This window comes from Pseudophryne corroboree, chromosome 12 (assembly GCF_028390025.1).
Source record: "Pseudophryne corroboree isolate aPseCor3 chromosome 12, aPseCor3.hap2, whole genome shotgun sequence".
NCBI lineage: Eukaryota > Metazoa > Chordata > Amphibia > Anura > Myobatrachidae > Pseudophryne > Pseudophryne corroboree.
Genome location: NC_086455.1, coordinates 75,992,423 through 76,015,440, shown reverse-complemented (window position 1 = coordinate 76,015,440; position 23,018 = coordinate 75,992,423). Strand labels below are relative to the sequence as shown.

General features: G+C 45.3%; 1 protein-coding gene across 1 annotated transcript in view; it reads left to right on the top strand.

Annotated features, from left to right (window-relative positions):
• UBR1 (ubiquitin protein ligase E3 component n-recognin 1) overlaps positions 1-23,018 on the top strand; it is a 296,661-nt gene that overhangs the window by 106,379 nt on the left and 167,264 nt on the right. The window contains exons 7-15 of the mRNA XM_063947658.1: positions 2,089-2,151; positions 2,451-2,574; positions 3,237-3,350; positions 4,760-4,848; positions 8,586-8,684; positions 10,255-10,412; positions 11,396-11,495; positions 13,283-13,411; positions 14,504-14,684. Of these exons, the coding sequence (XP_063803728.1) occupies positions 2,089-2,151; positions 2,451-2,574; positions 3,237-3,350; positions 4,760-4,848; positions 8,586-8,684; positions 10,255-10,412; positions 11,396-11,495; positions 13,283-13,411; positions 14,504-14,684 (1,057 nt within the window). The remainder of the gene's footprint in view (positions 1-2,088; positions 2,152-2,450; positions 2,575-3,236; positions 3,351-4,759; positions 4,849-8,585; positions 8,685-10,254; positions 10,413-11,395; positions 11,496-13,282; positions 13,412-14,503; positions 14,685-23,018) is intronic.

The window sequence follows — 23,018 nt, the reverse complement described above, 5'->3', positions numbered from 1 at the left end:
GTTTTTGATATCAATGTTGCTATTCCAAAGCTATTGGGTACACAATATGTTTTTGTTTTCCCACATTCATTTCTGTCTGTTACTTCAGGTGATTGAATTATGGTTATTTCAGTCAGTTATTACAGTTCCTTAAAGTTTTCATCCCAATCCATCCAGTGGAAGGCTCAGAACAGGCTTTCCGGGTCAAAGTTCTGCCTAGTGAACACTAACAGGAGGTCCGACCAGGACCCTAGTATGTCTTCTGGGACCCAATGTTACCACTCTGTGAAGTTTTCCTCTAAATCCATCCAGTGGAATGCTCAGAGCATGCTCCTTGGGTCAAAGTTCTGGCCAGTGTACACCGACGGGAGGTCTGACCGGGGCCCAAACCCCCTAAAACCTGACCAGGATCCAACTGGATCACCTCGGGGTTGGATATGGGTGATCGGCGCTTGGGAACCCGCCGGTCACCATGCTGACGCTGGGATCCCGGGTTTAGAATGCCGGCAAGGTGTCGTGGACACCCACGAGTGGGAATAGTCCATGTTAGTCGGCATTTTAAGGGGTCGGGATGCAGGCGTTGGCATTGTAACTGGCGGTCTCCTGACCGCCAGTCACATAAATAACTACATTCCTTACCTCGGGTTGGTTTCATCCCAATAAGTGCAGGGGGGTCCGAATGCATAACAGGAAAGACAAATAAACGGACCAATGAATTTTATAATTAAGATATATACAACCTTCACTCATCTCTGATAATTTACTTTTATTTCATAAATGTTTGAATTTATCTCTCCTGCGTGTCCCCCAACTACCTCTGCCCTAAACTTATTCCAATCATCTAATGCACGGAGTAATATTCTAACTTTACAGTAAATCATTGCTGTCCTGGTGGCACCCCTTGGCATGTCTTTTGGCAGCAAGGCACGTAGCCATGAACTAATCTGATGTCTGATCGGAGTCACTTGCTGCTCCGCTTCCCTTGTCACAGCAACACGCTGTTTCATTAGTTGACAGTGCTCTTGGTATATGTAGTAGCTGAAAGCTGCACAGCTGTAATACTGTAACACACTGTACACACTGTACTGAAGTACTGTTATACATCAGCTAATGGGGAAAGAAAATACACCACACCAAGGTAGTATAAAGTAGGAGAACTTAGTAACAATATAAAGTTATATTAAATTGGGACCAAACACTACTGTGGCCAGTAAGGAGCTATAAGTGGAATAAAATAGTACAGTGGTGTGCATAAAGCTATATATTTGTGGCATTATGCAGTGAAGGGCTGGGCATGACGCTGTATCTAGGTGACATAAGAGTATTGTGGCTGGCATTGGGCACAGTGCTTTATATTGGTGAAAAAATTGTACTACATTGGACACAGGGCTGCAGTGGTGGGCAAAGGACTGTTATAGTAGGCACATGGCTTTATAAAGGTGGCAGCGGACAGTAGTGCAATGGTGGGCAAGGGGATGTTGTAGTAGGCACATGGCTTTATAAAGGTGGCAAATGAGAATGAGGTTGTATTGGTGAATAAATACCTCTGCATAGTGGGCACTAAACCTTGGTAGCCACGTATCTGTTATACTGGGCATAGGGCTGTGTGTGGAGGCATGGCAAGTCCACATTTGGGACTAACGGGTTGTACGTTGTGGACATGGGGCTTTTATACTGGTCACATGGCCATATATGATGGGCATGGGGCTCATGAACCCTGTTGGTCTGCAGTGAACAATGTTTACGTTTTCGACACGCCATGTATGCCAAATAGTTATAATCCTTACCTTGTAGCGCCCATACAATGCATCCTTGGACCCTCGCCTGGTATGTTGTGTTTATTTTGAAGTCTGTACTGGTCGCCATGTGTACCAAAACTAACATAAATATCTCTTTTACCATGCTGTGACCAGTTATTTCAGTGTCTGAGCCCTCTAACCTATTTAAAGAAAATCCTATCAATGAACCCTGGTACACATGTAATGGTTGCTATGTGTTACGGCACCTATTCTGCACAAACACTTGTACACTACAGTACATGATGATATTCTCTTTTGCCGTGTTTCCGCAGATTTGAGCAAATAACGTTTAGCCTCATTTCTTCCGCAGGGTCGCACAACCGTCAAAGAAGGCACTTTAGAAGAATGCCAGGAGACCTCAGAGAAACTAAAGGTGATGACTGTAGCCCCTCCACTGTGACACGTCTGCAATGAAAACATTTCTATTGGTTTATGTATTAATACATATGAACTGTAGACAGACGGCCTGAGCTGTGACCCTAGGCCAGCAAATTGGGGAATGTACGCAGGTTATACCTAGCGAGGGCCACTGTATGTTTCCTCTTCCCTTTACCCAAATATTACTTTCCCCTCCTTACTGCCCCTGATCCACTCTGTTATTTTGAGCCTCCAAGTTTCTGTCCATTAACACATTCCTGATCACGTTATTTTTGTTGTGTGCTTCCCTCTCAGACGTATTCGGAGAACGTCTCTCTGCGGCCTCTCCATGTGCAAGTGTTGCATTCTCTGGTAATGGCACATCAGGCCGTTGCTTGCCGTCTCGTGATCTGGTTGAACAAACTCCTGGCCTACTCAAGTAACTCTTATGATTGATATGTTTGTCTGAGGGCTATATTACTCGTCGTGCTCTTGCAGTGTACTGTCCCTGTATTTACCATATTTATCTTCTGCTTTGCTAAACTAGATGTTAATGCAGATACATGAGCCGTGGGTTAGTCTTTGTAATGATGTTCAAATAGTCCCGGTTTAGAGAGGAAACTGGACTGGCCTGGACTTTTAATGGACACTATTGTCTACTGTTATTATTTGTATAGTAGTCACACTAGTCTCGCTAGTGGGTGTGTATTGCGTGACCAACCGCCGGTCACCATACCGACACAGGCATTCTGGAATGAAGATGGCCGGCAGGTGGTGTGGGGGGCAGGAGGCACAACGAAGTCCCTTGAGGCTTGCTGCGCTCGCCACACGCTTGCCACAGGTTCTATTCCCACTCTCTGGGTGTCGTGGACACCCACGAGTGGGAAAAATCCTTGTTGGTTGGCATGCCGACTGTTGAGATTGTGGGTGGGCGGAATGTAGATGCCTATATTGTGATCGGCGGTCTACTGACCGCCGGTCACATAACTACATCCCCTAGTCTCTTGGATTTATTGAGTATTTTGCTGATGTACTTCAAATTGATTTTATTATTATTATTATTATTATTATTATTCTATTATTCCTTCTTTGTTTTTTTAGGTGATTTCCGGCAGATCTTCTGTCAAGTTTGCATGAAGCCATACACAATGTCCTCTTTAAAGGAGTTGTGCTATGTCAGTTTGTTAATACTGTCTGATGCCAAGCTTCATAAAGGTGTGTGTCTGTCAATCATTTTTTTTATATATATATATTTTAAAATGTTAAATATGGGGGTTGGCCCACTGATAATAAATTCTTCTTGTGATCTAGAAATGCAAAGTCTGACAATTGTGGGTCATGAGGGTCCTAGTGAAACAGAATTGTAGTAGCAATCCAAACTCTTTACAAACTCTGGGAAAAGGTTTGCTTCATAAACTATGCATAAGCAGTCCCCAGAAACCATGCACGCCGTATGTTATATAGTCTGCATATCAGCGGCGTCCTGCTGACATGTTTTAATCTTACCGCTACATGCGCTGGTCTCTGTCCCCCCGGTCATTTAGCTGCATGGAGGTTATTAGCTGATAAACCTCCTTTCCGATGTAGCGTCCTCACCATGCTGCTGGTCTGAGTCTCTTATAAGGTGGTTTCTCCGGCCGGCTGTGTTATATGGGCTGGCTCCACTGTCACTGTGATGTCCCCAGTTGGCCGATCGTATAGATCTCTTCCTAGTATGCTGCCTCTCGCCGATTGTGGGTCTGATCCAGAGATGTTTCCGCACATCTCCAATGAATTTTAGTCTGTGGATATGACAACGGTTGCAGTGTCCCCCTGAGCAGGTGCATAATTGACATGCTATTGCGGTTTGGGGATGGAATCCCAGCGGCCAGGATCCCGGAGGTCAGTATAACGACGCAGAAATCCTGTCCATCAGAATGCCGGCAGCTGGGCGAGTGCTAGAAAGCCCCTTGCGGGCTCGCCACAGGATCTTTTCCCACTTCTTGGGTGTCGTGGACACCCACGAGTGGGAATAGCCGTGGCGCAGCTGTCGGCATTCTCGTGGTCGGGATTCCAGCGTCGATATTCTGTCCGCCGGGTTATGGACCGCCAGGATATTAACTACATCCCACTGTGTCCACTAGTTGGCATGGATTGGGCGGCGATGGGCAGCGCTCTCAAATACGGGGGGAGTATAGCCCGGTTTATGAGGCATGCCAAGGCCATTGTCTCCGTCTTTTGACACAGCTTCCCTGGCCCCGGATGCGTGAATATCCCAGCCATCCTGAGTATCCTGAGGGTTACGCAGAGGACTGATGTTCACACAGATGATCCGATGCTGCCTCTGTTTTATCCACCCAGAAAGGCTGAAACACTGCACTAGAGCACTTCCACTTGTACCTCACTAAGGATCTGCATTAGAGGACGGAGCTTTCCTGGCCTCTAGATGGGTGCTGCATGCTGCCTCCTGCTGCATTACCGTATTAGCGCTATCACTGCTGCTTCTATGTAATAAGCAGCGATAGCTTCTCCAACCACATCACAATCGGGCAACTTGCTTTGTCTCTCTGAAGTCTGCGTCATTGTGATGTTGGCTAGTAGCAATCTTATCTTATCTTATCTTCACCAGAAAACATGTATTGCAGGGTTCAGGAGCATTCTTCATGATCTGATCTTCAGCAGTTTCTTCATGGAGATGGAGTATAAGAAATTGTTCGCTGTTGAGTTTGTGAAGGTAATTCGTTAGACGGTCCATTAATGCATTAAGGGGTTTATTCATGAAGCAGTGAAAAGTGTGGAGAAGTGAGCCAGTGGAGAAGTTGCCCTTGGCAAACAATCAGCATTGAAGTAATATTTATCATTTGCATACTATACAATTGTACGGAGCAGCTCATTGGTTGCTATGGGCAACTTCTCCACAGCTTCACTTCTCCACTCTTTTTACTGCTTCATGAATAGACCCCCGTTTTTAAAGTTGCGAGAATATTATCCATTACATTACATATATGCAACTCATAGCTTGTTTAGGTATTACATGACAGTTCTGAGTGCCCACACACGGACAACTTTGTCACTTTTTTCCAGGACTAAATTGGACAACTTCAAATGCTCATGTGTTAGACTGGGAAAAAAATTGATTGCACGGTAATAGGCCTGTGTGGTTCCGGCACTTATTCCTAGAACGTTCATAATGCTTCCGGGATCATTGAGGCCATTAGAGTTTATAGCCCTTGATGACCTCGGAATTTCTAGAGAGTGATATGGCGGAGCTGGGAGAATACAGCTTATTAATAGGTAAAGTGTCAGGATGTGCGGAAAGGATTAATCCATACAACATATATCTGACAATATGTCTGTGCAGCATATGACTAGGACTACTAATTGTGCGGCATCGGAGTAGCATAAGGCTGGCAATTGGGGAGTATCTAATCAGCGTATTGCTGGGCAGTGAGAGTATCTGAGCAGCATATGGCTGGTAATTGGGGGGCATCTGAGCAGCATACGGTTGGCAATAAGGGGGCATCTGAGCAGCATACGGCTGGTAATTGGGGGCATCTGAGCAGCATACGGTTGGCAATAAGGGGGCATCTGAGCAGCATACGGTTGGCAATAAGGGGGCATCTGAGCAGCAGACGGTTGGCAATAAGGGTGCATCTGAGCAGTGTACATATGGCGAGCTGTTGGGGAACAGCATACATACAGCTGGTATCTGGGGGGTGTCTGAGCAGCATATGGCAGGTGGGTGGGTATCTGATCACCTTACATCTGTAAATTGGCGGGCATCTGCTGCATGTGGCTGGTAATTGGGGGAATCTGAACTGCAGATGGCTGTTAATTGGGGGAATCTGAACTGCAGATGGCTGGTAATTGGGGGAATCTGAACTGCAGATGGCTGGTAATTGGGGGAATCTGAACTGCAGATGGCTGGTAATTGGGGGAATCTGAACTGCAGATGGCTGGTAATTGGGGGAATCTGAACTGCAGATGGCTGGTAATTGGGGGAATCTGAACTGCAGATGGCTGGTAATTGGGGGAATCTGAACTGCAGATGGCTGGTAATTGGGGTAATGTGAACTGCAGATGGCTGGTAATTGGGGGAATCTGAACTGCAGATGGCTGGTAATTGGGGGTGTAAATGTAGATATAGACTGTGCTACTAATAGTATCTCGGTGTATATGTCTCAGAGGTTGCTGCTGTTGGGAATATTAGGGATACTCCTATCCCAGTGGTTCCCAAACTGTGTGCCTAGGCACCCTGGGGAGCCTCGGAACACTTGCAGGGGTGCCTTGGATTGGTGGTCCAAGACCAATCAAAATTATTTCTGGTCAATGTAATAGGCAAAACCAGTGCTGGTGGCTGCCAATCATAAACTATGTGGCCAAACAGAAGCAAATCCTGTTCCTCACCACATAATGGAACCTACAGATGACATATAAACACAATCTTTGATTTAATATTTATTTCAAAATTTCTCGCTAAGAAGCTTTTGACCTAGGGGTGCCATGAATAAAATGCTGATACCCTAGGGTGCCATGATTCCAAAAAGTTTGGGAACCACTGTCCTATCCATTTAAGAGAAGAACAAGGTATACAAGGTAATTCCAGCACAAATCTCATATAAGGTCAACAGATACTGTTCTTCAACACAGTATAATGTATAAAAATATACCTCATCATTTATTAATGACAACAAATAAAATGTATTGTGTAAATGGGAATTCTCAATGTATAATATTCCGCTGGGAATACTTAGTATGCCTGGTAATTGGGGGAATCTGAACTGCAGATGGCTGGTACTTGGGGGGCATCTACTGTAAACAGTATATGAGAAGGAATCAGATTATGTCCCCACTTAAAAATGTGCTTTGCTTTTGTCCTCATTAGTCTCTATAGTTTTTTTTTTTTCTACTTTAATCTTGTCCCTTTGATGCACCCTACTCCTCCCATCATGCACAGCAAATGTTTGTACCTACCTGCAAAAATAGCCCTAAAGTCGGCTCGGTCACTTTTGAGCTTTTTGCTTGAACATACATCAATGCGCCTTACTGGTGATTTTCTCATGATGTGAATCATATACTGTACATTGGGATCTTACAACTACAGTATGTGGCACATCAGATTATTTCCAATGATTAAAAAAGATTTTTGAGTAACGTGATTGTCTACTGTGGCTCTATGAGTGCTTGAAACCAGTTGCAGTGTTACGCACGTGCTTTGATTTACAACGATCAAGTAATAGTCATTATATCAATCCTGTCCCTTTAATGCAGTGTTCTGTAAACATTGCTCATCCTGACCTGGGACATATCTTATTATAGCATCAGTGTGAATGTGGCTGTTACAGTACTGCCCACCCTGACCTGGGACATATCTTATTATAGCATCAGTGTGAATGTGGCTGTTACAGTACTGCCCACCCTGGCCTGGGACATATCTTATTATAGCATCAGTGTGAATGTGGCTGTTACAGTACTGCCCACCCTGGCCTGGGACATATCTTATTATAGCATCAGTGTGAATGTGGCTGTTACAGTACTGCCCACCCTGACCTGGGACATATCTTATTATAGCATCAGTGTGAATGTGGCTGTTACAGTACTGCCCACCCTGACCTGGGACATATCTTATTATAGCATCAGTGTGAATGTGGCTGTTACAGTACTGCCCACCCTGGCCTGGGACATATCTTATTATAGCATCAGTGTGAATGTGGCTGTTACAGTACTGCCCACCCTGACCTGGGACATATCTTATTATAGCATCAGTGTGAATGTGGCTGTTACAGTACTGCCCACCCTGACCTGGGACATATCTTATTATAGCATCAGTGTGAATGTGGCTGTTACAGTACTGCCCACCCTGACCTGGGACATATCTTATTATAGCATCAGTGTGAATGTGGCTGTTACAGTACTGCCCACCCTGACCTGGGACATATCTTATTATAGCATCAGTGTGAATGTGGCTGTTACAGTACTGCCCACCCTGACCTGGGACATATCTTATTATAGCATCAGTGTGAATGTGGCTGTTACAGTACTGCCCACCCTGACCTGGGACATATCTTATTATAGCATCAGTGTGAATGTGGCTGTTACAGTACTGCCCACCCTGACCTGGGACATATCTTATTATAGCATCAGTGTGAATGTGGCTGTTACAGTACTGCCCACCCTGACCTGGGACATATCTTATTATAGCATCAGTGTGAATGTGGCTGTTACAGTACTGCCCACCCTGACCTGGGACATATCTTATTATAGCATCAGTGTGAATGTGGCTGTTACAGTACTGCCCACCCTGACCTGGGACATATCTTATTATAGCATCAGTGTGAATGTGGCTGTTACAGTACTGCCCACCCTGACCTGGGACATATCTTATTATAGCATCAGTGTGAATGTGGCTGTTACAGTACATCAGTGTAAGGCATTTTACAGCTACTGACCTTGTTTCTCTTGTGGTTTCAGTGTTACAAGCAGGTCCAAAAAGAATACATGGATGACGATCGAGACAGGAACATCTCAGTGACTGCTATTTCAGTTCAGGTTTTCACTGTTCCCACCCTGGTATGTAGGAGCAAACTGTGATAACCAATGTAGCACTAAGGGATCTATTTACTAAGCCTTAGATTGAGATAAAAGTGGACGGAGATAAAGTACCAGCCAATCGGCTCCTAACTGTCATTTTTCAAACACAGCCTGTAACATGGCAGCTAGCCGATTGGCTAGTACTTTATCTCCGTCCATTTTATCTCCATCCAACGCTTAGAAAATAGACCCCATGGCCCAGTAGCCGCCTGCTGTAATAATACATTGCACACACATCCTGTAAGAGTGTCTGAGGAATCTGTCACTAGCTTCAAGAAAAGGAGAAGTTAGAGAAAAGATGATATCATTATTGTTTTTATTAGCCTGAAATACTCTCTATAAGTGTTGCAGTAGCTTTCAGTGTGGGGTGTGAGTGGAGTGGGAGAGTGTATTCATTGTGTGTGAGAGAGAGTCTGTATTGCAGTACACAGCCATTTGTGCAGTATGGGGCAGAGTCAGACACCACGTGGCTGTATTTGCCTGATGTGGCAGAAGCCTGATTTACACCCTTATCTCTAATGCATGTTTCCATAGGGCTAATGTGAGTACCCGTGGTGCAGCTTCCAGCAGGAAGCCGTTCTGCCCAATGTTTTTCCACTACAGCTGTAGCCACTGTCATTCGTATTGGCTCTGGCGTCAGTCCCATGCTTAGGTGAAAGAGATCCGTCAGGAACGGTCTTCCAGTCTTTGTAAGAATGCCTTCGCCCTGTTACATGAAACGCCATTTCATAGAAAGACAGAATCGCCATTGACCCGGCAAACATTTTCCCGGAGATTTGCACATGTGTAGTCGACTCTGTTCCAAATCCAGAGTCTAGTGCTTTGCCACAAAGGAGGAGCCTGCATGTGGGCCCTCCCCTCTCTTACACCAGCCATAGATAGAAAGATGGATAGATAGATAGATAGATAGATAGATAGATAGATAGATAGATAGATAGATAGATAGATACATAGATATTTTTTCTTTTGGTTGCAAAAACTGCATAAATTTGATTCGCTGTATGGTAAAAATGAGCTATCTGTGTTCTTGCAAGGTCTCAGAATCAACCCCTTTATGTCCCCTCTGCCCATGACAGGGTATAAAGTATACACATGCACTTTATAGAGATGCTGAATACTGACTCATGCCTGCCTCCGTCTGGTTTTCCCCTATGTCACTTACTCCGGTATCTCCAGAGCAGCTGCATGAAGCAGCCGCCCAGGATACATAAATCTTTCACAAGACACAATGTAAAAGGGATTTCTCTTGAACATGACATCCTGCTCCCATACAGACCATTGTACAGAGGACACACACCCTGTGCCTGCATACAGACAATGCCACTTACAGTTATTGGTCCTCAGAGATGCACAGGCTCATTGACACAAATGATAGGTTTAAGGCTATAATGCTTTTAAGTGTTACTGACTTTCAGCTGTCAGAGTAGTATCTGCAGCAAATGTCTTGGCGTGTTCACTAAACTAGCATTGTGAGTATAGTATAGTTTATCTGATGTACCATAAAACAGTGCTATGTTAGTCAGCCATGGATAACAGTCTTTTTGTACAGGCTCGGCTGCTCATCGAGGAACAAAGTGTAATCAGAGTCATCACGGAGACGCTTTTGGAAGTCCTTCCCGAATATCTAGATGCAGATAACAAGTTTAACTTTCAGGGATACAGCCAGGACCGATTCTGCAGAGTGTATGCAATAATCTTTGACCTCAAGTAGGTGTATATACCTGTACCATGCTTCCAATGTCTGTGATGCTGTTATTGACATGACAAAATACTGTAGTATTTGTTTGGGCAGAACTGTGTATTACCCCCTTTGCTGCTTTCGCAGTCCTGTGCTGGCTCATTTTGTCCCATTTGGTGCTCATCACATTCCATCATCAGTATCTTAAATCTTTACATACAGTGTTTTTTTTTTAGAAGATTTATTTTCACAAAATACCATTAAAGGGGGTTTCAGTTAGCTGTGGTAATTTACAGCAGGCTAATTGATCCCCCAGGGTTACCCAATTAAACCCCAAAGCGCGGCCCCCAGTAACTATTATCGGGCATTATTTTATGAGACCTCGGCAGGCTTTGATAAATAGTGCCCAATAATTTGCTTTTTTCGCCATCACAGTAACAAAAACACAGAATTCTATGAACTTATTATGGATTCTATTTGTTTTCACCTGAAAATAGATAGTTTTTCAGCCGGAAAAAACAGGCACTAATTGAATTGCCCGGAAAATAAAATTACGGGGAAAATATACAAACTCCACCCAGTTAGGGCCATGGTGGGAGTTGAACCCATGACCTCAGTGCTGTGAGGCAGTAATGCTAACCATTAGGGTGGTCTTCAGTATGCCGGCGGTCGGGCTCCCGGCGCTCAGTATACCGGCGCCGGGAGCCCGACAGCCAGCATACCGACACTTATTCTCCCTCGTGGGGGTCCACGACCCCCCTGGAGGGAGAATAAAATAGTGTGGCGCGCGTAGCGTGGCGAGCGCAGCGAGCCCGCAAGGGGCTCATTTGCGCTCGCCACACTGTCGGTAAGCCGGCGGTCGGGCTCCCGGCGCCGGTATGCTGGTCGCCGGGAGCCCGGCCGCCGGCATATCGTAGTGAACCCAACCATTATACCATACCTTTTAGTATTGACTACAGTATATAATTTATTTGTTATGGGCCTAATGGCATCTCCCCTCCCTTTCTTTTAGATACATCCTCATAAGTAAACCTACATCATGGTCAGAGAAACTACAAGTCAAGTTTATAGAGGGATTTCAGTCTCTACTACGTGTTCTGTCGTGCATGCAGGTAATTTCAGAAAAACAAAAGTGTTTTAAATTGCATTGGTACTGGTAATCCCATACACATTATGGTGTTACTATCGAGTAGACCTAGCCTGTATACCCCAGCGCATACATCCATGTCCATTTTTGGCCACTCTATCTGAAGAATAGTTGGATCTTTCAGCAGCACAGATACTGCAGACAGTGCAGGAGGATGATGTTATGGCAATGTTGCCGGGTCTTTGGGCCTAATTCAGACCTGATCGCAACAGCAAAATTGTTCTCTAATGGGTAAAACCATGTACTGTGCAGGTGGGGCAGATGTATCATGTGCAGAGAGAGTTAGATTTGGGAGGGGTGTGTTTAAACTGAATTCTAAATTGCAGTGTAGAAATAAAGCAGCCAGTATTTACCCTGCACAGAAACAATATAACCCACCCAAATCTATCTCTCTATGCACGTTATGGGGGGTATTCAATTGCAGTCGGAAACTGCCGTCTTGTCGGAAAGACGGCAGTTTCCGACTTTTTTAGGACAGAAACTGTTTCGACCTATTCAATCCTTTCCGACAAGTCGGCAATTCAGACTTGTGGGAAAACACGTGGATCGGCGGAATAGCCGTGGATCTACGTGTTTTGCCGGAAACACGGCCAAATCCGACAGGTTTTAGCACCGTTTCCGACAATGTCATTCCGACTTTAAACAAAGTCGGATTGGCATTGTCGGGAATGCCGCTCATTGAAAACTGAGTTGTCTGATCCTTTACGTTGGAAAGGATCCAACATCTATTGAATACACCCCTATATCTGCCACACCTGCAGTGTCCATGGTGTTGCCCATTAGAGAACGATTTTGCTGCTGCGATCAGGTCTAAATTAGGCCCTTTGTCATCCAGCCATCCCGATCAATATGTAAAAGAGATCATTGGGGTGTGGGTCGGGGTAACTGGCCCTTTTGGTGAGTGAGAGAGCGTCATTGCCTTTTATTTGTACCTTTTACAAACTTAAAATCTTCTATCAGCTGTGACCAGAGAGCTTGCAGCTGAATGTTTTGTCATTTCCTTTACTTTGATACATTTTAAATAGATTGTTTCTGAATTAAACATTTTAATGTAAATAGTTTTATTTAGTACTTCTATTGTATATTTTGTTTACTGTTGGAAGGAAATGCATATGATTACTTATCATTATACTGTAGTCAAAAAACGTCTGGACTAAGGGCCCAATTCTGAGACAGACGCGTTGTTGATGTTGCCGCAGTTGAGTGATATTTTGGTACTGCGTATGCGCAGAAAGTCCTGGAAATCCTTACTCTCAGACCCAAATGTCTGATGGCATTCCCACCTTGTGTACAACATGGCTAACGCTTGAGAAGGGGTTTGCTATCCCTGTGCGTTTCACAGGAGGGGGGGACTGGGGAGGGGAGTGTCACAGGCGGGTCTGGGCATGCTGCTATGTTCCCAGTCACATCCATTGCTTCAGAGGCCATGTATAGTTGGATTTGAGGAGAGTAGCTGGGCTAGATCCCAGGCTACTGCAAGTGTCAGTGGTGTGACCGATGTTGGTTATTACAATCTCCATTGCAGCTGTACAGACCACGGAGCCTGACAGTGGGCATCTGATCGCTTGTACACTCCATCGCACAGCGGAGCACATGGTGGGGGGCTGAGATTATTTCTGCAACCGCTATTGAGAATGCGGCTTGCGATTGCATTACCAACCAACCCTGAATCAGGCCCTGAGTGCAGTTTTTCTGAGTGTGCTACATAAAGTATGGAGAGAACATTTTGTTAATGACGTATCCTTTCTTCAGGGCATGGAGGCGATAAGTAGAATGATAGGACAACACGTTGAGATGGATTCTGACTGGGAGGCTGCAATTTCTATGCAGATGCAGCTGAAGAACGTCTTGATGTTAATTCAGGAGTGGTGCGCCAGCAACGTAAGAGCATAACTTACCTGCTGCTTTTCTCTGTGTATTCAGTCAATGTTCGGATGCATCACTACAGGAGAAGACCGTTTCATCATAAATGTCATATCTTAAGAACCACCAACAAACTAGTTATGACACGGTCAGGGGGCGAGAGTTAGGGTAACTCACTGGATTTTCACGGGCAAGTGAAGGTGAGTCACATGGAAGGCAAGGCAGTTCTGTGAACCTGTACACAATGACTGGCTGCATACAGAATCAGTCACTGAATAGAACAAGGAGAAAAGTGACAAGGAACACTGGTAGCAAAGGTTGTGCTACGAGACGACTGTGAGGAAGGAGGTCCCGGTCTGTGAGAGCTTACATACTAAGAGGAGGGGTGATCAATAGAAAGGGGAACTGGGGAAAAGGGAGCAGAGGAAAGTGGAGATTTAGGAGGAAGGATGGGTAGGCTGGGCGGTTGTTTTGAGTGCACATTTGAAGCTGGCAAGACTGGAAAAAGACTGATTTGGCCAGGGAATGTGTTCTAGAGATGGGGGGTGGAGTGGGAGAAGGTAACCAGGGTGGAGGAGTGTTGGCACCTGGAGGAACAAAGCAGGGGAGTGTGGACAGAAATGAGCTTGGAGATGTAGAAGGAGGCAGAGTAATATGTGCGGGTGAGGAGTTTGTAGTGGATTTGAATGGGATAAAGAACCTGTTGCAGCATTTCTGGCACTGTAGTTTGAAGTTGGATAAGATGAGTAAGCTGGAGGCCAGAGAGGAGGAGGTAACAGTAGTGGAGACGCGCTATGGTGAGTGTGTTGATAAGGGTTTTGGTGGCATCACAGGTGCACCGCATTTACCAATTTTGCAATAGTTTTCCATTTACCATCTTTTGTAGATTTGTGACATATGATAAATTGCATTTGTCCATTGTCACACTTTTCTTTTCCCTTAGAGAATATCATTGGCCTTTTTGTCATAAGTTAGCAATAAACAAAATGACCTACAATTGCCATGCATATTACATTTATGTATCTGCCTTAGGTACTTCCCCTTTAGGAATGTTTGCACTGTAGTTCTACAATAACTAAATAAGCTTTCATTCTTATCCCCACAACAAAGGATGATATACTGCTCAGGACCTACAAGGAGTGTCATCACAGTGTCCTCCAATGCATTAGACCTGTGGCCTCTCAGCAGAAGACACTGATAGAGATGTGTGGTCATTCCTATAAAAGCTATCCATTTAAGGTGTCTAGGGATGCAGTCAGCATTCATCTGCCCCTCTCCCGGATGCTGGCAGGTGAGTTACTCTACAGCAGTGTTTTTCAACCACTGTGCCGTGGTACACTAGTGTGCCCTGAGCAGTCTCCAGGTGTGCCGCCATAGAAGCACAGCCAGGCCTGTCAGTGTTTTGCCACTACTGAGGCCCTGGAATGATCAATATCGGTGGGTTTAGTGGTTGCAGAGACAGTTCTAATTTTGGACCCGGGCAGTGTTGGGCTTTTCTGGCTTTCTCAGATGTGGCTCAGGCATTACCTATGGAGAAACTGTGACATGACATCCTAGGACACGCAACTGTACCATGCATCACCATTATATTTGAATGTGTCTTGGCAATATTTAAATCTTGTTCAGTGTGCCGCGAGTTGTAAAAGTTTGAAAATCTCTGCTCTATAGTAATGTGTTACTAAGACGTGTTGTGATGTATGGGAGATTGTACTTGCATCTCTCAGTCTCTCTCATGTGGAATGTGTCCATGCTTAGCAGGTATTATAAGACTCAGCTCTGTCACAGTGCTCACTGAGAGTACCAGCCCAAGTTTGTTAAGAATCAGCATTTAAATTGCCTGCTACGTGGATGTAAACACCAAGCCTTGACCAGGGCCGCCTTAACAGCAGTGTAGTCCCTTGGGCAAAGCAATGCACTGGGTCCCCTACCCATCCTCCAGCGGTAAGGGTTGGGGTGCTATCAGCGCTGCTTTGATGTCCTGCGGCCGGTAGCGGGTGATCTATCTTCCACTCAGCATGTAGGACCTGGAGCAGTAATTCTACTCCTTTACTGCACAGATGGTGGGAGGGAGAACACGAAACTGTAGAAGGAGGCATTGGACTGAATGAAGTGGCCCTGGTACATGACTTCCAGGGTGGTAGGGGGTGTTTAATACGTAGGGGAGGGGTGGATAGTGGAGTGTGCTTAATATTCATCATTTCCTGGTGTGAGGGTAGCTTGCTTGACAGCAGATATCTCCAGTTCCTGGAAATAGATTTCTTCGCTTTTAATGAGGTAAAACAGTAGAGAGTCCCACCTTTCAGGAGGATTTGGGGACTTGGAGATCAGAGTTCAGGAGACAGAGCAAAGCATCAATGAAAATATAAAACTGCATATTAGGTGTGTGGAGCTGGACAGGGACCAGCTGCTGGAAGGCTTATAGCTCTGGTTCTGGGCATAGTAGAGACACGCTGTCAGCATCCATTGACAGGGGAGAGTCTCAGCTTTTGAAGTATACCTAATATGACGAAATAAAAGCGGAAATACTGAACAAATTCTTTCATCAGTATTCACCAGTGAAGAACTGATGGTGGGAGTAGAGCATAACAATTGTCACAGCAATGATTCATGGTTAGATACTTGTTTAAGCGAAGAAGTAGTCCGGGAGAGACTAAGCAAAATTAAGATTAATAAATCACCTGGTCCTGATGGACTTCACCCGAGGATTCTTATGGAGCTTAGTTCACAACTAGCAAGACCCCTATACTTGATTTTCAATAGTTCAATTAGATCAGGCATGGTACCGAAGGATTGGCTTATAGCTGAGGCAGTGCCATTATTTAAAAAGGTATCCAAAAATCTTCCGGGAAACTACAGAACAGTTAGTTTAACATCTATAGTGGGGAAAATATTGGAAGGAATTCTAAGGGACTTCATACAGGAGTATCTGAAGTCCGCTAGGATTATTAGCAAGAACCAGCATGGGTTTGTGAGGGACAGGTCATGTCAGACTAACTTAATTACAGTAGCTTCTACGAGGAAGTGAGCAATAATCTTGATCAAGGAAAAGCAGTGGATGTGGTCTTCCTAGATTTTGCAAAAGCCTTCGATACAATTCCTCACAGGAGACTGATGATCAAATTAAAGGAGATTGGCCTAGGATAAACTATTTGCACATGGATAAGCAGCGGGTTGGATAGCAGGTTACAGCGAGTAGTGGTCAACGGGAAGTCCTCAACCTGGTCCCCAGTAGTCAGCGGAATACCACAAGGGCCCGTACTCGGACCACTACTGTTCAACATATTTATCAATGACCTAGAAATTGGCCTGGAAAGCACAGTGTCAATCTTTGCAGATGATACTAAACTGTGTAAGGTAATTAATTCAGAATTGGATGTGGAGTCCTTGCAGAATGATCTATCTAAACTTGAACTCTGGGTGTCTAAATGGAAAATGAGGTTCAATACAGACAAATGCAAGGTTATGCATTTTGGGACTAAAAACAAACTTGCATCCTACATATTAAATGGGGAACGCATAGGGGAAACCGAGTTGGAAAAAGATTTGGGGGTATTCATTGATAATAGGCTTAATAACCGTACACAATGTCAAAACGTAGTAAAGAAGGTAAGTAAGGTGCTATCGTGCATAAAAAGGGGAATTGAGACAAGGGACGCGGATGTATTCATGCCGCTGTATAAGGCATTGGTACGTCCGCACCTGGAATATTGTGTTCAGTTTTGGGCACCATTGTATAAAAAAGACATCAGTGAACTCGAAAGTGTTCAAAGGCGAGCTACTAAATTGATTAAAGGCCTAGAAGGACTGGACTATAAGGAAAGACTTACTAGGCTGAATATGTATACACTAGAAAAGAGGCGCCTAAGAGGAGATATTATTAATCTCTTCAAATATGTAAAGGGACATCACAAAGAGTTATCAGAGGAATTATTTATTAAAATAACACAGTTTAGGACACGTGGGCACTCGCTGCGACTGGAGGAGAGAAAGTTCTTCACTGTTAGGGCAATCAGGATGTGGAATTCCCTCAAATACTATGTTATTATGTTACTTTCAGAAAAACTCTAAAGGCCCGTACACACTGGTCGATATATCGGCCGTTCTCCTGAACGGCCGATATATCGTGGGACCGTCGGCCAGTGTGTACGGCCGATACGTCTGTGAACTCCGTCGTTCACAGACGTATTGCGTCGGCCGCGCAGCACAGCCGACGGCCAATATTTCTACCGATATATTGGCGCGTCGCTGTGTGTGTACGGGGCGGTCGGCCGACCGCCCGTACACATGCTGCGGCGGCCGGCGGTGATTGACAGGTGAACTGGGCGGGCGTGTGTACACGCCCGCCCAGTTCATGACGTCAGTCCCCGACGGATCGAGCAGTGTGTATGCTGAACACACTGCTCGATCCGTCCATAGATATATCTGCAGATCAATTGATCTGCAGATATATCTGTTAGTGTGTACCCACCTTAAGTCAGACAGAACCCAAGATATCTGTCTGGAAAGATAAATTAACAGGCTCGGATGGGGACCACTGCTTTGAAGTCAGATATCTCCGGTTCCCGAGGGCCGATTTTTAAAAACCTGGTACCCCTGGAAAGAGGAGACCCTCAGCTATCAGCCTAGGGCCCTTATACTCCTGGGGCCCTTGTGCAAAGACCCCACTGAGCCCATACGAAAAGACGGCCCTGAGCCTGACGCAGAGTGGGATGGACATTGACATACCTGCTTCTCCATTGCATGCACTTAATAAAAGGCATATATTCACACGTTTGCTGAGTTGTACGCATCTTGCGGTGCCCCCCATTTGTATGCTTGGGGTGCTACTAGTCATTATCAGTGCGCATTAGCACAAGCCATATTATAGGTATACAGAAGATGGCCTTAATAAGTCCATCTGTTTGTATCTTTTTTTTTTCCCCCAGGGCCAAATCCAGGTGGAAGGGTTAAATGACACACACACACACACACACACACACACACACACACACACACACACACACACACACACACACTTACCTGTCCACTACCATTGGGGGGCTGTATAGCAGAGCAGCATCAGTGAGGAAACTGCTGCTGCTTAAAGCTTTTGGAGGAGCGCCTCTTCTCTTCCAGGAGGCTCAGGAGGACCTCTACCTTTGTCATAGGTTTAGTGGGCTTAACCACAAAGAAGTAGCTCTTACCTCATGTAGCAGCAGATATGATGCTGTTCAGCTCTAACCCAAACAGAATGGTACTGGCAATAGTTAAAGGCACAGAAGGGCGCTTGTTGTATTCTGCACCCGCTTCCCAGGATTTTAAGACATGGAGTGCGTCTGGCTGTGACGGGCAAAGCAGGAATCCAGGACAATCCGGGAGCCGCATCCATGACCGCATTACCCATGTAGATCAACGTATTGCTGGTCCAATCCACCAAGGGAACTTTGAACACAGCAGGGTGACAGCACTGAGGCGGGCGTCCAGTGTCTCCTAGAGGATTCAGAGAAATGGATTTATCGGTAAGTACCAAAATCCTCTTTTCTCTTTCATCCACTAGGGAACACTGGAGTCCTACACAGTAGGGGACGTCCCAAAGTTATCCCCCAGGGAGGGAGTGCTGTCGGTGGCCTGCAAAACTAAACGTCCGAACTTAGAATCTCCGGACGCAAAGGTATCAAACCTGTAAAAGTTTGCGAATGTGTGTGCTGAAGACCACGTTGTCGCTGTGCAAAATTGAGTAGTGGAAGCACCTCTAATATCCGCCCATGAGGCACCCACTGATCAGGCATTATGAGCACGAGTCTGAACCGGAACCAGCTTACCGCAGGAAATATTAGCTTGCCAATTGGCAAGGCTATTCCATCTAAACAAAGACTGCCGAGATGCTGGTCAATCAATCTTTGGACCATCATAAAGAACAACCAATGGTCCGACCGTCTAAAGGACGACGTAACTTGTACGTATATTCGTAAAGCTCGGACAACATCGAAAGACACTTCCCCATCTACTAATCCCTGAAAAGATGGGTCCACAATCGGTTGGTTTACGTGAAACCCTGAAACGACCTTAGGAAGTAAATCCGCTCATGTACGGAGTTTTGCCCAATCCTTCTAGAAACTTAACCAAGGACTCGTACATGATAGGGCTCCTACCGTCGAAACCCATCCGGCCAAAGCCAAGGCAAGTAATAACGTGACCTTCCAAGAGAGATAATGCGGGTCCATTCTTTCCAACGGCTCAAAAGATGGTGATCTCAAAAATTCCAATAAAAAATTAAGTCCCACTGCGCCGTGGGAAGATGGAAAGGAGGTTGTATCCTCACAACCTCCTGTAAAAAGGTTTGAACCTCTAGTAAGGACGCTAACCGCTGTTGAAATAGGATGCAGAGAGCCGAAACTTGAACCCTCAAGGAACCTAATCTTAGTCCCTCATCTAGACCAGCTGGAATGAAAAGTAGAAGTCTGAAAAAGTGGAAGTTCGTCGAATTCCACCCATGTTCCTAACACCAGTCCATGTACTTCTTCTACTGTCTGCAGTCATACATGGGAGTAACCGGCTTCCTAGCAGCGATCATCTTTAGGAAAAGCCGTTCTTGGTATCCCTCTGTCTCGTAAGATCCGGGTCTCAACAGCCACGCCATGAAACGTACCCTGTTCAGGTCTGAGTGGAGGAACGGCCCCTGATATAGATGGTCCTCCCTTCGAGGTAACCGCCAAGGGTCTTCCGCTAGTATCCCCCATAAATTCGAGTACCAACCTCTGCGGGGCCAATTTGGTGCTATGAGAATTGCCCATACTCGCTCTCGTATTACCCATTTTGTAGAATTTGGGTGAGTGGGAAAGGTGGAAAAATGTAAACCTTTCCGTAACACCAAGGAAGTGTCAGCGCGTCCACTTCCTCTGCTGCTGGATCTCTTGTCCTGGACACACACCTGGGCAGTTGATGATTGTGTCGAGACGCCATCAGGTCTACCTGAGGTAGACCCCATCTACTCACCATCATGTCGAAGATCTGTGTAATCACCACTCGCCTGGATGCATGTCCTGGCGACTGTGATAATCTGCTTCCCAGGTCTCTGTTGACAGCTGACTATATCTTCGGCTAAGAGAAGCGCATTGTAAACTGCTCTCAATTCGAGAATGGCTATGGGTAACCCGCTCTCCTGCAAAGACCATTTGCCCTGAAACTGACGGGTCTCTAGGACAGCTCTTTAGTGGAACGACCAACCAATTAAGGAGATCCGTATTTCTTGTGGAAATCGGATATTTTGATGCAGGAGCCAGTGTAACCCTGGTCCCTGAGCAGTAAGTTCATTGGGAATGGTCGTTAGTGAAGTCAGCCGTACTGGAGAGCCTCGAAAGACGCCACCATCATCCCGAGAAGTTGCGCAGAGAGGTGCAGGAAGACCGTCTGGAGAAACTAGCCTCTGTAGGTCCTGGATCTTGTTCTCTAGTAAGAAAGCCCTCAATCTTACTGTGTCCAAGATGAGATATAAGAATTGAATCCGTTGCATTGGTCTGAGGGTAGATTTCTGGAAATTCACCATCCACCCATGTTGAATGAGAAGTTGAGCCGTTCTTGAGAGGAGGCTTTGATCAGGAGATCGTCTCAATCCTGCCACCATTACTGTCATGATCCTTGTAAAGAGTACTGGAGCTGACGATAGACCGAATGGTAGGATCCTTAATTTGGAAAGGATCCTTCACCAGTGCAAATCTTAAATAAGCTTGGTGGGGGGTCCAAATCGGGATATGAAGGTATGCATCCCTTATGTCCATGGATACCATTACCTCTCCTAGTTCCAAACCTGCAATAACTGACTGGATTTCCTACATCCTGAATCAGCAAACCGATAGGAATTGGTTTAAGACTTGTAAAATTTAGTAATGGTCTGACCGCCCCATCCGGTTTTGCACTACCAAAGGATCTGAATAAAATCCCGGTCAACCTTGAGGATCCGGGACTGGCGATATAACCCTTTGTATGTAGGAGTCTTTGAATTTGCCGCCTGTAATGCGAATGCTCGCAACGGACACCTAATCCCCTGTGCTGTAAGGAACCGGACTGTGTGTATGTTCCTGAAAATCTACCCTGTCACTGGGAAATAGCTTTCAATACTGCGCCCACCAAGGGGGACCCCAGCTGAGCAGAGAGACGGTCATGCCATGGGTTTGTCAGCAGGTTTGTTCTTCTTTCTGGGTGTCGACATTGAATGACTCCTACCCCTGGTTCCACGAGTCTGTTGCTCCAAAACCTCTCCTGGCTCGGTACGACAGTGAACAAATGAATTTAAACACTGGTCCCGAGTAATCTCCACTGGTCCCGAGTAATCTCCACTAACAGTGAACGAATGAATTTAAACACTGGTCCCGAGTAATCTCCACTAACGTGTGAAGTGGTTTTCGAGTAAGAAGTAGGTAGAAAGGTAGATTTCCCTACCGTTGCCTGCAAAATCCACTTGTCTAACCCGGGACCAAATAACATTCACCGAGCCATAAAATTCTTCTAGCCGAAATGTCAGGAACCGAGATGCAGGACGTTATCTTATTAGCGTCCTTTGGTTCTCGAATATGCTCTGTTTACTGAGAAAACCTCCTCCGTGTTACCTAGTTACGCCCAGGCCATGTGACCATGTGCCGGTACAAAAATTTCTCTTGATGCAGTGTGCGACCTGACATATCCTTTAAGGCGGTCACGCTAGGCCTAGGTGACATTGCCTTCTGTGAAAATCCCCAATAGGCGGCACCTCCCATTTAACCATTACACTTTTTTATAAAGGATTCTTAAATTCAAACCTCCTTGGCACTTGAAGGCGTTTATCAGGTTGCTTCCAAGCATTCGCCATCTGAGTCTGGAGAGTTTGAGGAATAGGGAGCACTACTGGCAACAATTTGTGGGATACAAATCAATCGAAAACTCTCTGGATCCTTAACTTCTTACTCCCTGAAATTTAGGGTCTCCATAACCGCTTCTATAAGGGACTCTAAACTCCTGATCTAAGGCAGACTTAATTATCTTGCCTCTTTATCTATAATAAGGCCCTCTTCCTCCTTCGTGTAAGAAGATGAGGATTCTCTTAATCGCTTTGTTCGCATTGCATAATTGCTGCGCAGGAGGGATTAATTTAAATCAGAAATTCCTCCATAGTCCTTGAGAATCCCTCAGACCTTTCCGACTGCTGCTTGCGGGATTCTGACATTTCTTTTGAAATACCTGTTTAGTAAAAAATTAAAGAATTAATATCAATACTCATTCAACTATCACCCACAAGACCACCAACTGTTGATACAGATAGAGTTGAATCGGGTGACAATATCTGATGTTCCCTTCTCTGCCGGACCTGTCAGCAGCGTCCGTTGGAGGCATTATGTATATATAAATATGTAATTAGATGGACACCAAAGGTAGCAGGAGTTACCGTGCTGGTAATAAGCATTACGCATTTCATTTTTATAATAGGCAACGGAATGCCGTAGCGGATGACAGGAACCAATGTACATTGAATTCACCTGGCTGGATTCTGAGAGAGAGAGAGAGAGTAAAAAAATAAAATAAAAAAATAATTATTTTAAATAAGTCTCGTTGCAACCCTCGCACACCCAACTGTGATTCAGTTCTGAGGTCGGGGTTGATATCCAGCCGTTCC